The sequence below is a fragment of the Canis aureus genome, chromosome 11 (assembly GCF_053574225.1).
Source record: "Canis aureus isolate CA01 chromosome 11, VMU_Caureus_v.1.0, whole genome shotgun sequence".
Classification (NCBI taxonomy): Eukaryota; Metazoa; Chordata; class Mammalia; order Carnivora; family Canidae; genus Canis; species Canis aureus.
In genome coordinates this window covers 51990645-52005560 of record NC_135621.1, presented here as the reverse complement: position 1 = coordinate 52005560, position 14916 = coordinate 51990645, and the positions used below count along the sequence as shown (strand labels likewise).

The 14916-nt window shown below is 52.5% G+C and overlaps 1 protein-coding gene across 7 annotated transcripts in view; it reads right to left on the bottom strand.

Moving 5' to 3' along the window:
* Window positions 1–14916, bottom strand: part of TTC7A (tetratricopeptide repeat domain 7A) — a 144069-nt gene that overhangs the window by 68172 nt on the left and 60981 nt on the right. For all 7 annotated transcript variants that reach the window (XM_077915291.1, XM_077915293.1, XM_077915296.1 and 4 more), the window contains exons 6-8: window positions 4181–4259; window positions 3243–3400; window positions 2574–2637 (exon numbers count right to left, since the gene is read on the bottom strand). In XM_077915291.1, coding sequence (XP_077771417.1) covers window positions 2574–2637; window positions 3243–3400; window positions 4181–4259 — 301 coding nt within the window. The remainder of the gene's footprint in view (window positions 1–2573; window positions 2638–3242; window positions 3401–4180; window positions 4260–14916) is intronic.

The following is a 14916-nucleotide window of genomic DNA, read 5'->3' as shown; positions in this document are numbered from 1 at the left end:
TCTGAACTCCATCTGGTCCTGGCACACAGATAAGGCAGGGGCCAGAGAATATGGCTGGGGGAGACAGACTCCAGCCTCCGCCCCTGCTGTCTCACACCCACAGGCATGTCCCTGTTGACAAAGCCCTCCCTGAGCCTTGTTTCACTTAATCCTCAAAATTACCCCCTTGGCCTTTTTACAGATGAAGAAACTGAGAATCAAAGCGGCTCATAAGTGGCAGATCAGGACTGCAGGCCAGAGCTTGGGCTCCATGGGGCCCAAGCTCTGTGCTTTGGAAGCTATCTAGGCAGGCGGACATGATTTGTATCACGGCTGCGAGGATCATTACTGAGTGACCTTCACCAAGACACACACACCTGCCCTGAACCTTACTTTTGTCATCTGTAAGTTGGAGACATATTCGTTCTAGACTGAAGTACGAAATTGTTATTTTTCATACGGTTCAACGTAATGCCTCCCTCTAGGAGATAATCAGTTTGGAATCTGGCAGAGAAAGGGCCTAAGGAACATTCCTGCTTTCACCTTTTTACCTCCCACCTGTAATCCTCAGCACAGGGAGGGGAGTTTCCTGAGACAGGAGACTTTAGTGCAGTCTCATCTGAGGGTGTGGGTGGGGAGATGGCTCAGGTGTGTGTGTGGGGGAGGGGCAGACAGAGTACCGGTCTATGTCTGCAGTTCCATCATTAGAAACCAGGCTCAGGGATCCCTGGGTGGCGCAGTGGTTTGGCGCCTGCCTTTGGCCCAGGGCGCGATCCTGGAGACCCGGGATCGAATCCCACATCGGGCTCTCGGTGCGTGGAGCCTGCTTCTCCCTCTGCCTGTGTCTCTGCCTCTCTCTCTCTCTCTCTCTCTTTGTGACTATCATAAATAAATAAAAATTAAAAAAAAAAAAAAAAAAAAAGAAACCAGGCTCAGGGGCACCTGGGTGGCTCAATAGGTTAAGCGTCTACCTTTAGCTCAGGTCGTGATCTCAGGGTCCTGGGACCAAGCTCCGTGTTGGGCTCCCCACTCAGCAGGGAATCTGTTTCTACATCTCCCTCTACCCCTCTCCAACATTTGTGCTTCCTCTTGCCCTCAAATATATAAAAATCTTTAAAAAGATAAAAAAGAAATCAAGGTGCAGTCTGTGGTCAGAGTGAGAGCCCATTTTCTTTGGAAAGTGCACTGTTCACCCATGAAAATCAAATCTGTCATTTGGATTTCTATCCCTACCTTGGGCTAACCAGCTAGATGCCCCTCCTTGGAGCAACCACTGACCCGCTCACCAGCATGACCCTGTCAACCTTTCAGGACCATGGCCTAGCCAAGGAAGGATAACCTCTATCCTACCCCAGCCCAGTGTCCCTCCTCCTGCCTACCTGCTGATGGACCCACTGAGGCAGAGGAAACCCACTGACCAAAGCTCTCTGAACAAGTCTGGCACTCATGGTCCCAGGTATTCAGGGGAACATTAGCTTTCTAGTCTGTTCAGGGACCCAGCTCATGGGGTCTTGGTTTCTTAAACTCCTATTTCCACCCACTGCTCTCAGATGTGCCAATTCAGCAAAGTTAGTTCTCAACCTGCGGGGGGGGGGGGCTCCCCCAGCTCACAAGCTCAGAGAGACCCCTCAGTCAGAGGGCTCAGACCCAGCCTTGGACTCCTCCTGAGCACGCATGTGGACGGCATCACCACCCGACTTCTGCCCAGTGGAACCTGGACCTCCCTCAGCCCAGTCCAGGCCATCCTTCCCACCACTCCCCGGACCACACCTCTCTCCTTCCCTGGAGCTCCATGCGTGCATGAGTGTGCACATGTATAGACATGTGTGCGTGTTTGGCTCATCTCCCTGCCTGGGGCAGGGGAAACGGCTCTTGTGAAAACAGCCAAAGAGCACTTCATGTGTGCTTTATCCAGCACACTTTTTCCCTCCTCTGCTTTACTTTTCCATAGCACTCAGACACCAGTACCCTGGATATTGTAGTAGTGAATTAATTTACTGTCCACCTCTCTCACTAGAATGTAGGCTCCAGGAGGGCAGAGACTTTTCTCCATCTGTTTGCTGCTGTGTTTCTGGCTTCTAGAACAGGGCCAGGCACAAAGATGCTAATAATAAATAGTTGCCTGAACGAGTAAATTCCTGGTACAGGCACACTTACCCCTGTGCACTACCATCATTTTACAGGTGAAGAAACTGAGGCTCAGAGGTACTAGATTTGCCCGTGGCCCTCAGCTAACAGTGGCAGAGCTGGGAGCTGAATCCAGGCCTTATGCCTTGAGAGTACATGCTCCTTCGACTCCCTCACACCAGTCCCAGCACCAGCACAGGGCTGCTCAGTGCATACTGATGACTCACTGATAATCATCTCTTATGATCCAAGAAGAGGTACTGGGGACTCATAACTTGGTCCCTACTCAAGTGCCAAATACAGCCTCGTGCACCAGACCCAAACCTGGTAAGTGAGCCTTAGCCCCATGCAGGGGGTAGATCCAAGAATCTCACTTCAGGGATGTCTGTGGGAGGCTGAGCTGGATCAGGACCTGAGCCCTGCAGTCTTACCCCACAGGGGCAGAGAAGGAAAGCCTTGGAGCTTACCATGGACTCACTGATGAGGAGCAGCAGGAGGGCTTCCTCAATATTATCCTTCGGGCAGTAGAGGCTGAAAGACACAAACGGCAACCCCGGCTTCAGCAGAAGCCTGTCAAAGCAGCACGGCTGGCCTGTCATGCAGGCCCCTCTGCCCCAGAGTCAACAGCTGCCCTGGTAAGGTGACCCCCTCCTGCATAATTCATAGACACCAGATGCCACCTGAAGCTCCTTCTCAAGCCCCAGATGCCACCTGCAGCTCCTTCTCAAGCCCCAGAGTTATGGAACTGAAAGGCTCGGGTGGGCAGTGGGCCCAGAAATGCTACAGATGCTCTGGGAGAAGAGACGTAGCTTCCAGCACCCGGTGCTGCATTAGGCAGCCAGGGCAAGGAGCAGGGGAGGGCCACTCAGATCCCACCTTCAATAATTAATCAAATGAGAGAGAGGTAGGAAGGCAGGTAACCTTCAAATAATTCGACCTTTGGATGCCTTAAAGAATTCTCCTCCCAATCTCCATCCCCAGACCATCTTCCCTGGTCTATTTGGCTCTTGCGGATGCTGAAGAGCCTGCCTGGCAGTGAGCTGGGTGGCTGCTGGAGGAAAGTGCCAGGCAGAGAGAGGGGACATCGGAGCCCCAGGTGGGGAGCACAAGACTGGCGTGGTCTGGGCAGGGCTTACTTGTCTCCTTCATAGAGGTGAGGTTTCCGCAGGGCCTGTGTGATGAAGGAGTTCTCTTCCTTGCTCATGAACTCGGGCAGCGGGTGGGACAGGGGGCTCCAGTAGCACTCCTCACTCAAGGAATGTAGCAGGACCCCTGCCAGATGCTTGGCCGCCATCTGGCAGAAAGGGAGGCGCTCAGACCCAGAATGGCCTCCGCCAAATCCGCCAGCCCTGCCCATGCTGCTGTATGCTGCCCCCCACCCCTAGGAGGCCCACCACTCCACTCCCGAGGAGCCTTTTCTCTCTGTTTCCAGCACTGAGGCCACCCCACCCCTTCTGTTGGCCTTTGATGGCTTCTACTTAATCTTCTGTCTTCTCTCCTCTCCTAGACAGGAGGTATGTGTCCTCCTCCTCCAGGCCCATGGGGCCCAGCACAGCTCTGAGGACTCAGCAGGCCCCGGCAGAGCGTGAAGCCACTGGCACGGGCAGCGCTCTTGATCAGATACCTTTCTGATATTTGACCAAAAATAGTAGAGTGAGAAGCCACCGTGGCTCTGATTTCGGGTAAATTAAAGCCTAAGAAGGTAGGCCTGACTTGGGGTCAGGGAAAGGAGTCTAGGTTATTTATTAAGATCATAAACAATCTCTAAGAGTTAGCACACCATCCCACTAGGAAGGAATGACACTGGGTTTTAACCCTGATCTAACGCTAGAGGCTACGTGTGGTGCTGTGATAAGGATGCTGAGGGTGCTTCCCAGGCTCGGTGGGAGGGAACGCTGAGATGGAGTAACAATGTCTGCCAAGAGCACAGACAGGGCGAGTAGAAGCACGCATGTGACATACTGTCATCCCTGATTCAGAGGCTGCCTGCTAGCGTCTGTTATCTCCCACTGAAAGTGACCCCCGAATAAGCCAGCTACAGCCAGCACCCAGCCCCAAGGCCCCGCCACGTTACCACTTTGAAGTTCTGAGTTGCTTTGGTCTCCACAGTGCGTAGGACCTCCCGGAGCTCTCTCATCCCTTTCACGATGTTCCTGGGGGAAACAGTAGAAGCAGGGCCATTACCAGCCTAGTTCCCACAGGATTATCATCAAGCCTGCACACACGAGCAGGAGCCCGCCCATTTGAGTGTTGCTTGAAAACACCCAAATGGAATGAAAGGTCAGAGTTGTAGTACCAGGATCCTAGAAGTCCAGGACATTGTCAATCCAAGAACGGGTGTCCCCCACACCCCCCGGCAACCCTGGCTTCCAGTTCACCACCAGAAGGGGACCAAGATTGAGTACCTCAAATATGATGTCAAGTTACCCCAAAGCCCTGGCTAGTGTCAGACTTCCCCAAATTCTCCATCTTCACCCACAACATCACCCACCACATCTGGTCAACACCGGGGTCCATCCTCTCACGTCTCAGTCCCCATCTCCAGGTCCCAGTTCAGCCCGGCTCACTTGGGGTCTGGATAACCACAAGAGCCAGTTTCACCTCCCCCAAGCCCTGCCAGCCCTCTGGATCCTGAAATCATTTGCAAGCTTTTTAAAGCATGACCGAGGGCAAAAAAATACATTTAAAATTGTAACCCAGGGGCACCTGGGTGGCTCAGTGGTTGAGCCTCTGCCTTTGGCTCAGGTTGTGATCCCTGGGGTCCTGGGGATTAAGTCCTGCATCAGGCTCCCCACAGGGAGCCTGCTTCTCCCCCTGCCTATGTCTCTGCCTGTCTCTCATGAATAAATAAAATCTTTTAAAAAAAATTAAAAAAGAGGGCAGCCCCGGTGGCGCAGCGGTTTAGCGCCGCCTGCAGCCCGGGGCATGATCTGGAGACCCTGGATCGAGTCCCACGTCAGGCTCTCTGCATGGAGCCTGCTTCTCCGTCTGCCTGTGTCTCTGCCCCTCTTTCTCTCTCTGTGTCTCTATGAATAAATAAATAAAATCTTTAAAAAAATAAAAAAATTAAAAAAGAAATAAAATTGCAACCCAGCATGCATGAGACTTTCTTTATATAAAATGGAAGCAAGTTTCTTGATGCACTACTTAGCTCTCTTGTGTGCAGGCCACCCTGCTATTTCCAATTTTACGTCTTGCTCTATTCCTCTTTGTTATAATGTTGGCTGCAGCCCACTAAACAGATCTTGCGACCCACTAATGGGTTGTGGCCTGCAGTTTGAAACACTGCCCCCTGGTCCCTGGAGGGGTCTGTATGCCTGACGTACAAACATCATCTTGTATCCCCTGCCCCCTCCCAAGGCTGGCCCTTTTGTCAGCATCCTCAGGGCTCACTGAATCTTATCTGGGTCTTCACCATGGCATTGGGGGCTGGTGGGTCTGCCCTTCACCTCTTACTAATCTCCTGCCACTCATCTCCTCTTTGGACAACTGACCAGATGATCTATGTCAAGTCTCAGTACAGACGCCTCCCACTGCCTTCAACAGCCCTTCCACATTCATTCTCAGAACGCCCTTCCAACATCACTTCCTCCCTGCAGCCTTTCCAGACCCCTACCCACACTTGCCCCTCCTGCCTGCATCCCTCTTGCACCCCATCAATTCCTCTTCTGAAGTGTGACCTCCCGTGCTCATTTTCCATTACGGGCTGACCCCTCAGGCACTGTGTGCTCCGAGGGCAGGGCTCCTGTCTCGCTCCTGAAGCTCAGCACCAGCACAGCTCCTGGCACACAGCAGGTGCTCAGCCAATGTTTGAGCCCTGCCCTTCTCATTTGCTCTGGGGGTGCCCTGGATCACAGCTCACAAGGGAGAAAGCAGAGGCCACCAGGTCGGCAAATTGAGAAATGAAAGGCCACAGAGAGGTGAAAAGCCAACGGTGGCAGCCCAGGAAGGTCATGGGAGCCCGTCTTCCATCTTCCATGCACGGAACAGATTCCTGGGGGCTCTGGGGCCTGGAGCCATAAAAGGCCAAACAGGCAGATCAAGTAAATAAATCCCTGCCTTCTGGGAACCTCTGGTTTCACAGAAGACAGCAAAGATGTACAAACTACCAACATTATAAACACAGACCCTTGTTTGTAAGGCTGAGAGGGAAGACAGAGACCACTGGGATAAAGAGTTAGAGTCATAGTAACCTTTCTAGTCTGTCCAGAGCTTCAGAAGAACCAGGAGGGGCTAACAGGACTGGAAACACATGTGCCCTTAGAAATGATTCAAGTTTGGGCGCTGCTACTGATGCCACACAGCCCACGGAGGGGCTTGCCTCCCTGCGCGGTGCTGTCCCCAACTCTACAAATCAGGACTTCAGCTTGAACAGTGTCTCCCAGTCTTCTGCCATCTGCAGACCACACTCACAATTCTTGCTCCCAGTGGCACACCATCCATTTTTTTAAAAAATATATGTGATACTTTTCTTTACATCTTTTTTTACTTAAGTACATGTGTCTTAATAAAAAAATACCTGGAATCCTAGATTTGGTGTGCTATTTTTTGGGGGGAGGGGGTTGTTTGTTTGTTGCCAATAGATATTAAATATAGAAACACTTCCAAGAAGTTAGTCTGTGTATCACTTAAAACCACCTCATATATCACTAGAGGTCCAGTCTGAGAAACAGATTAGACCACAGGTTCTCGAAGTGTGGTCTCTGGACCAGCAGCATCAGCATCCCAGGAACTTATTAACAATGCAAAGTCAGACCCCACTCCAGACCCGCTGAATCAGAAACTCTGGGGTGAGCCCAGCAATCTGGGTTGTATCAAGTTTTCAGGGGGTTCTGATGGACATTCAATGTTGAAAACTACTGGTCTGGATAATCCTCAGTGTCTTCCAGGTCTCCTATGCTAAGAAGCCAAGTTCCAGAAGGGACAACCATGTTTTTAATTTGCTACGTTATCTTGCTTGGAAGTTCGGGAGTGAATGAGTAGGGGACAGAGAACAGAAGGACCAGAAGGGATCTTCCAGCTTTGTGTCCCAGCCCTGCCCTCACAGGGGACAGAAAGACAGGATTTTCCTGGTAGGCGAACTACACCCAGGGACAGACAGGGAGTCCTCAAGAGCCCACATAGGAGGGGTCTGCAGCAGAGGCCCTTCATTCCCCCTGGAGGCCTTTGCCTGGAAAGGAATCCAGAATTGGACAGAAGGCCAGAGGTCAGGCCAGCTAAGGAGAGAGCCCAGCACCAGCCATCACCAGGAGAGAGAAAAAAGACAGACCGCATGAGCTCCCAGAAAAGACAAGAAATGGCTGGCTCTGGAGAAGCCTGCAGGAGACCAATGCCCTGGCAGCTGGGCCAATGGCCATAGGCCGGGGCGAGGCTGAACCCAGGCGCTGGATGCTGGGACTGCCCCAGAGCCTTATGGCCCAGAGACAGCCAGTGGCTCCTGAGACCTGTGGGTGATTTTCCACTCTGTGGGCTCCCTGCCAGCTTCCTCCCTGGCAGCCCAGCTCAGGCTGCTACCAGGAGCCCAGAGCCAAGAGGGACTACGGCCTCTTTTTCCCACTCCAGCTCAAGGACTGTCCTCTCTCTGCCCTTAATCTCCACATCATCAACACTAGAAGACAGCTCCCAGACCAGCGGCACTGGCATCGCCTAGCAGATGCAGAGAAACGCAGACTCTCAGGGATCCTGCCCCCTGCCCCCAATACACACACAATTAAGGAAATCAGAGCTGTGTTTTCACAAGATCCCATGGCCCAACAGTTTTGTAATTTTACTATTTTCAAATCTGTAAGTGATTCTGGCATCTAAATAAGTTCCCAGGAATTCTTTAGCAAAGCAAGTCGTCACCCTCAGGCATCTTTTGGGTAAATCCCAATTTTATTTTATTTTATTTTAAAGATTTTATTTATTTATTCATGAGAGACACAGAGAGAGAGAGAGGCAGAGACAAAGGCAGAGGAAGAAGCAGGCTCCATGCAGGGAGCCCGACATGGGACTCGATCCCAGGTCTCCAGGATCACACCCTGAGCTACAGGCGGCGCTAAACTGCTGCGCCACCAGGGCTGCCCCTAAATCCCAATTTTAATTGAATGCTCATAAAGAGAGAAACCAACACGGAGGCTCCAGTGGCCAGGGCTGTCTGGGGGAGATTTGGGCTCCCAGCTGGCCCTGACCTGTTCTATCATGTTGGGAACACCCTCTGGCTCAGCTTATCCCTCTGGGAAATGGGAAATCAGATGGGGTTTCTCCCACCAGCCTGAGCTAAAGCTGCCTGTGCCAGGTAGAGCTGGGGCTTTTCCCCGGCTCCATGAGAGGGCAGCTTGAAAGATCTCTTTGTTCTAGTCTCTCAAGCTGACCTTTCTGAGCAGAGCTGCCACTTTTAACAATATCCAAACAGGGCCTCAAACAAACCCTGGCCCAGAATCAGGCTACGTGTGGAGAAGCCAGGAAGCCACTGATCCCACCTCAAGTAAAGCTTGGCTGGCCAGGAACAGAAAGACAGAGTTGTGCAGGCAGCGATGGGTCACTGAGGGAGGGCTCCAGGTGGGACGCGCCAGGAGGTGGCAAGTTCCCCAGGGGCCCCTCGTCAGCAGCAGGCAGCAGGCAGATTTTCCAAAGTGCTTGGTCAGAGCTTCTGAGGAGGCTGGTAAGGCAGGCTTTGTTCTCACAGCTACCAGCACAACGCTTGGCACATAGGAGGCACTCAAGAAATCACTGTGGAATAAATCAACTCCCATTTTCCAAGGGAAAATTAAAGGCTGGTAGATACCTGCCTTTCCAGGCCATCGCTTACTGAGGGCGCTTATCACAGGCACCAAAGCTTCAGATTTTACTCCCTTTAAACTAAAAAGATTCCCAAGAAAAACAATGCTTGTCTTTTGACCCAGGATGGTCACACTCTCCTTTCCTGGCTGTGGGATCTCTAGGATTCCTGAAAGTCAGCCCACTGACTAGTCTTTACAAAGTACCTACTGTATACTCAGTGCCTGGTCACCAGCCCTGTTGATGAGAGGCATTCAACAAACCCTGGCGGAATGGACCGAGAGACAGAATGGGTGAATGAGTATCTCATTCGTGGCTCTGCAGGTAAGGAGCTCATGGTCTGTTAAATTAACCACACTCCTGCTTTACCAGAGTTTAGCAAAGTGTTTTGCATAAAGTAGACACTCAACAAATTATTTTTGGTTTTGGTTTGGTTTGATTTGAAACAGAGAATAAGCTGCATGGCATTTATGGTTAAATGGAATCTAAACAAGACGCTGGGTGCACGTGACCCTGACCAGAAGTCCCCATTTCAGGACTGGCACTAATTGCAGAGGAGAGGTTTCTAGTCAAAGACCCAGAAGAGCACAGCCAGTTGGCAGATGCCGACAGCTGGAGGGTTGAGTCAGGAGACAAAGTCAGGTGAAGTTCAAATACTTATCAAGCTGTTCACTCCTGCCTTAGACCCATATCATCAGTTTCAAAAGCTAAAGCTCTCCTGGTCACCCCAAGTCCCAGAAAAAAGGCAGCAATGCTTCCCTTGCAGGGCCCTAACGACGTCCAGGCAAAGAGATCTTTCCTCTCTAGGGAGGTTTGGGATGGGTAGTGAGTGGGTACTAACAGTAAATACAAGCTGTGCACTAAGAGAGCTTAGAAGAGTATGATCTCTCCAATGGGCCTCAGAGGTCTCCCTGTGTCCCCCAAAGAGTAACACAGGTCACGAGGAGGCACCCCGGGGCCTCCCAGTTGGATGATTCTGGCCCCTGAATCCCCCTTAGAGCCATCTGTCTTCTGTGCTCCCCAGTGCTGCACACAGCAGCTGGCTACTGAGAATGAGACAAAATCGCTGCTGACTGAACCCACCTGTCACAGGGTCACACCACACAGCAGGCCGGGCCTTCTAAGTCACCTCGCCATTGGGCAGAGTCCTCCCCTGCAGCCGTGGGCAGCCCAGGCAGCTTTAGCTGCCTCTCAACTCCCCACCTAGTTGGCAGGGTGAAGCGTATGCACAGTTGCACACCCACACACACTCACAGCCACCCATACGCACACCCCTCAGCAAGGGAGAGTGCTTTTATAAGGCTGAACAATCTGCCCCAGGAAACTCCTGCAGAAAGCGCGTGCGCACACACACACACACACACACACACACACACTCCCTTCTTTTGTTTGGTTTTGGTTACAGTGAGCACGTACTGCTTTAGTAATTAAAAAAAAATTTTTTTTAACATGCACAAAACATACAGCCCACTGGTTCAATATGCATGGCTCAAGCTCACTCCCAGCCCAGAGCCAAGAAGCGGCTCTGCAGGTCTAGGCAGAAGAAAGGGGAAAAAAAACCACTCCAAAGAGAATGGCCCTTTGCCCACTCTGGGGGAAGAAGCCTACAGTTCACATTGTTTCCTGTTATTGCATCGCCCTTAGCTCCCTTGCTGCCTCACCCCTGGAGCTGCTTCATGCAAAGGAGAACCAGAGCTAGGACTTGGGGCCCCGCTGCCAGGGTCGGCAGCCACAAGAACGTGTCAGAAAGGTGCCCTCTCCTGGCGGCCGGCGCCTGCGGAACTACCTGGGAGGAAGCTCCCATCAGAGTCCACGGCTGCCCCCTGGTGGCCTCGAGGGGAACGAGCTGCAGGGTCTCAGGCCCTCGCTCTCTGGAAGAGGGCCTCTCAATTCACGACTGTCCTTTCAGGTCAGTACTTTCAGTTCCAGGTCAGTTAGGAACACTGTCATCAGCTACAGGGCAAGTGGCAGGAGTCATTGGTGGGAACTGATAATGGATCCACAGGGCCAGGCCCCTGGGAACAAATGTCCCTCAAACATACTAAGTCTAAAATACTTAGGCCTGGGCTTAACCCACGCCCAGCATAAAAGAAGAGATGTCGAAGGTCTAGCAAACGTTTGCACAGTGGAGAATACCACACTCTTTGGGTTATGTCAAATCCTCACATGGAAGGACAAAGTGGGACCCTGGGAGCAGGCTCTGCTTGTGGCCATCTGTCGTCGAGAACAGAGTACTCCCAGTCTACCCGGGGCCCACATGGGAATGAGCGCCAGTTCTCAGGTTCCACCCAGAAGCAGGTCCCACCATCTCTCCCTGCTCCTTGGGCCCCAAGAGAAGTCTTCTAACACCGGGAAGCTCCCTGGCCCGAGAGCCCACCCTATCCCAGCAGCACCCCCACCTCCTTGCCTCTTCCCTCCCTAGCACAGAGCAATATGTGACAGCTACATTTGGCTCTGTGACTGCTCTGTGCTGGGGTGGAAGCTCCCTAAGGAGGGGAGCTCATCCTGTTCCCAGCTTCAACCTCATGAGTAAGGTGGGTGCCCAGTGCGTGGTGTGCTCTCAAAGGCTATCTGTGAAATGAATGCTTGGGCTGTTCTCGGGGGTTTTTTCCTTAGCCCCTCCCCTCTACTGGGCTGTGACCTCTCTTTATGTGGCAAAGGGTTTCACCACCTTCCTAAACACCCCAAGAGCCCCGGGTGAGGAAGGGGAGGATTCAACCAACAGGAAATGGCTCTGGAGACCCTTAAACGACTTTTCAGAGCTGTCTGGAAGAGAAGATCCAGTATCAGGCATCGAGGTCCCAATCTAAGCCTGAACCTATGGTTCTTGCACCTTAAGCTAAGGCAGTGGGGATTCCTGGGTGGCGCAGTGGTTTGGCGCCTGCCTTTGGCCCAGGGCGCGATCCTGGAGACCCGGGATCAAATCCCATGTCGGGCTCCCGGTGCATGGAGCCTGCTTCTCCCTCTGCCTATGTCTCTGCCTCTCTCTCTCTCTCTCTCTCTCTCTCTGTGTGTGACTATCATAAATAAATAAATTAATTAATTAAAAAATATATTAAAAAAAAAAAGCTAAGGCAGTGGTTCTTAACTAGATGTCATTTTTGTCCTCCACCATCCAAGACACTTGTCAACATCTAGACACATTTTTGGTTGTCACGTTCGGGGCAGGAAGAGCTATTGGCATCTAGTGGGTGGAGGCCAGGCACGTCGCTAAAGCCTATAAGGTACTGGTATCTGGCTCACAAGGTCAATAAATCAGTACCTGAGAAACCCTGGGTTAAAGTGATGATTTTTTTTTAAGTTAATAACAACAAATATATTTTAAAAACCACTGGAACTCTTAATTGGCCTAGGAAGATGTAACTGTGACCTGAAGACCATAATGAGTAATTACAGAAGCTCATACCACCATGGGTAGTGGCAGGCAAAGCCAGGGACTGAGCGGGGACAGACTCCCTTCAGTACCAGGCGTGCTGGCTCTATCACCTATTAGCTCTGTGACTTTGGGCAAGTGACCTCTCCTCTCCTTTCTTCAGTAAATGGAGATGTTATCAGTTCTTCATAGGATCCTGCCTGGCATGCACTAGGTATTCAACAAGTATTAGCTACTATTAAAAGAAAAGGGGTAAAGAAACTATTTCAAGTCCAGCCAGGCACACGGGGCCACAGCCCTGCTTTAAATATCTGTCACATTCCCAGGCCACCTCTGGGCTGGACGTGGCCACAGGAAATGGATGGAGGGGCTGGGCTGTTGCCACATGTCCCAGGGACTGCTGCTCCCACTCAAGTTTTCGAATGTTTGGGCTGTTTGCTTGGAAAGAAATGACTCAGTTTCCATTGCTCTTTATTTGGGAGGCCCGGCGGGGCGGGGGGGTGCAGGGGGAGAAGAGTCAGCATCCTGTCTTTCAGGGCTATGATTTGCACTTTAGGAAAAGAGGACGAAGGGTGGAGAGCAGAGCGACAGGAATGGAACAGTAACTGGAATTACTTGGGCTGTCCTGGAGGGATGAGCGTTGGTTACTGCTCTGTCCACTGCTGGCCGCACCACCACCATCCCACCACACACACACACACACACACAGCCAGAGTGTGCGGAACACGGACAAGGAGGAAGAGGCCTGCTCAGGGACGGGTGGGACCAGCTTCAGGAAGAGGAGCCACCCACTGAGAATGGTGACTCAGTATCCCAGAGAGAGTCCTGAGTCAGCAAAGCGAGGATCAGCCCAACCACCACCAGGCCCTGCTTTCTCCCACACCCCTCCAAGCTGGAAGCTACATGGGTTTTGAGGCTACTCAGATCTGAAGCCAGAATCCCAGTGGGTGAGGTTGGGCAAGTTACTCAACCTTGCTGAGGCTCTGCCCCCTGTCGAGTGACCTGGGGTCACCTGACTCCCTTCACAGGACACTGTACGCTGAGCACATGGTCCAGCCCAGCACACAGCAGGTGCTGGATCACCGCCGGCGCTCTCCCGCCTTCCCTCCTGGCTGTCCTTGATGGTCACCTGAACCCGGTCACAAGTGCAGCAAGTGCGGTGTGGGCAAGGGGAACGGGCAGCCCTGAGGGGACTGCAGCAGAGAGGGGGTTCATTGCAACACTCCCTGTGCTCTGAACTCAGTACTCAAGGTGCTTTTCAGTCCTGCCTCTCCTTGGACCCTCACCCATCTAGATGCAGGACAAACAGAAGCCCCCGGTTGGAGGAAGGAAGTGGAGCTGGGGGGAAAGGGGGTGGAAGAGGAACTCGCCTGGGGTTGCTAGGTAGCCTCCCACTCCTGGGCCCAACTTTGGCGACTTCCAGATGGCCAGGGTACCCCACCTCCAACTCTTCAAACCGGAAGCTGAGGCCACATCTACCAAGCTGAGCACACTCAAAGCACACATGCGTGCGAGGCGGGAGCACCTGGGGGCAGCGGCAGGGTCTCATTACTCCTGCTGCAGGCAGGGGAGCCCAACGGGAAGGAGCACCAGCTGGGTCCTGCATTCATCATCCTGGCTCTGCCCAGGGCAGGTCATTTATGTTCTCTGTGCCTCCACTGCCCCCCACATAATGGGGATGCAACAACAGCCCTACCACAGGGCTGCCAGGAGGACCAAATACACATGAAGCAAAGCACTTAGCAAGTACCTCACACAGACTCGGCACGTATGCAGACAAACACAAGAATGAAGGGGACACTGGAATCACAAAGAGGTGCAGACGAGCACCTCCACGCTTTGTGCCTACAGGAGGCCTTGGGAGGGAGGGCCTCTTAAACACAGCAGGCGTCAGCACACTTTTCTATAAAGGGTCAGAGAGTAAATATTTTAGGATTTGCTATTTACTCCACTCCGGGTGAGAGACAATAGGTAAACAGTAGGTATGGCTATGTTCCAATAAAACTTTATTTGCAAAAACAGGCAGCAGCAGACCCATACTGCGAAGGTTCAGCTGAGGGGCCATCTCTCCACACCCCCCATTCATCCTGCAGACCGAAGGGGGTCCCAGGGGTGGGGGCAGAGCCAGGGCAGGGGCTGCCTGCAGCTAGGGAGAAGTGGCCAGGTGGCAGCTGCCTGGGCAGCAAAAACAGGAACTGGCCCACCGGGCCACTGTGTCTACGAAACTGAAGCTCAGCAACCATAAAAGGAAAGAAAAGCCCAGATGGTAGAGGTAGAACAGAGGCAGCATGCTTCCCAGGGTCCCTGTGATGTCCTTCAGCCCGTACCCTGCCAGCCACAGGGTGGTCTGAGGAGCCCAGGGTCTGGGCTAGCTCCATCCTTGGGGGCCAAGCCGCCTTGGCTCTCTGGGCCTCCCGGTCTGCATGTCCCAAATGGCGACACACCGCCTCCCTGGCCTGGCACTAGGAAAATTTAAAGAACAGAAACAAAAGGTATGAAGTTCAGGCTTGGGCCATCAGCCTACCCAGCTGGGGCCTGCCACAAAAATAATACAAATAAATGATAATAATACCTCTGGTTTTCTAAGCAGCTGGGATGGGTCAAGAGCTCTGGCAGGTATTCTCACCTGAGAGCAGAGTGACAGCCTGCCTCCTGGTGGGAACCCTTCCACCCTGTTT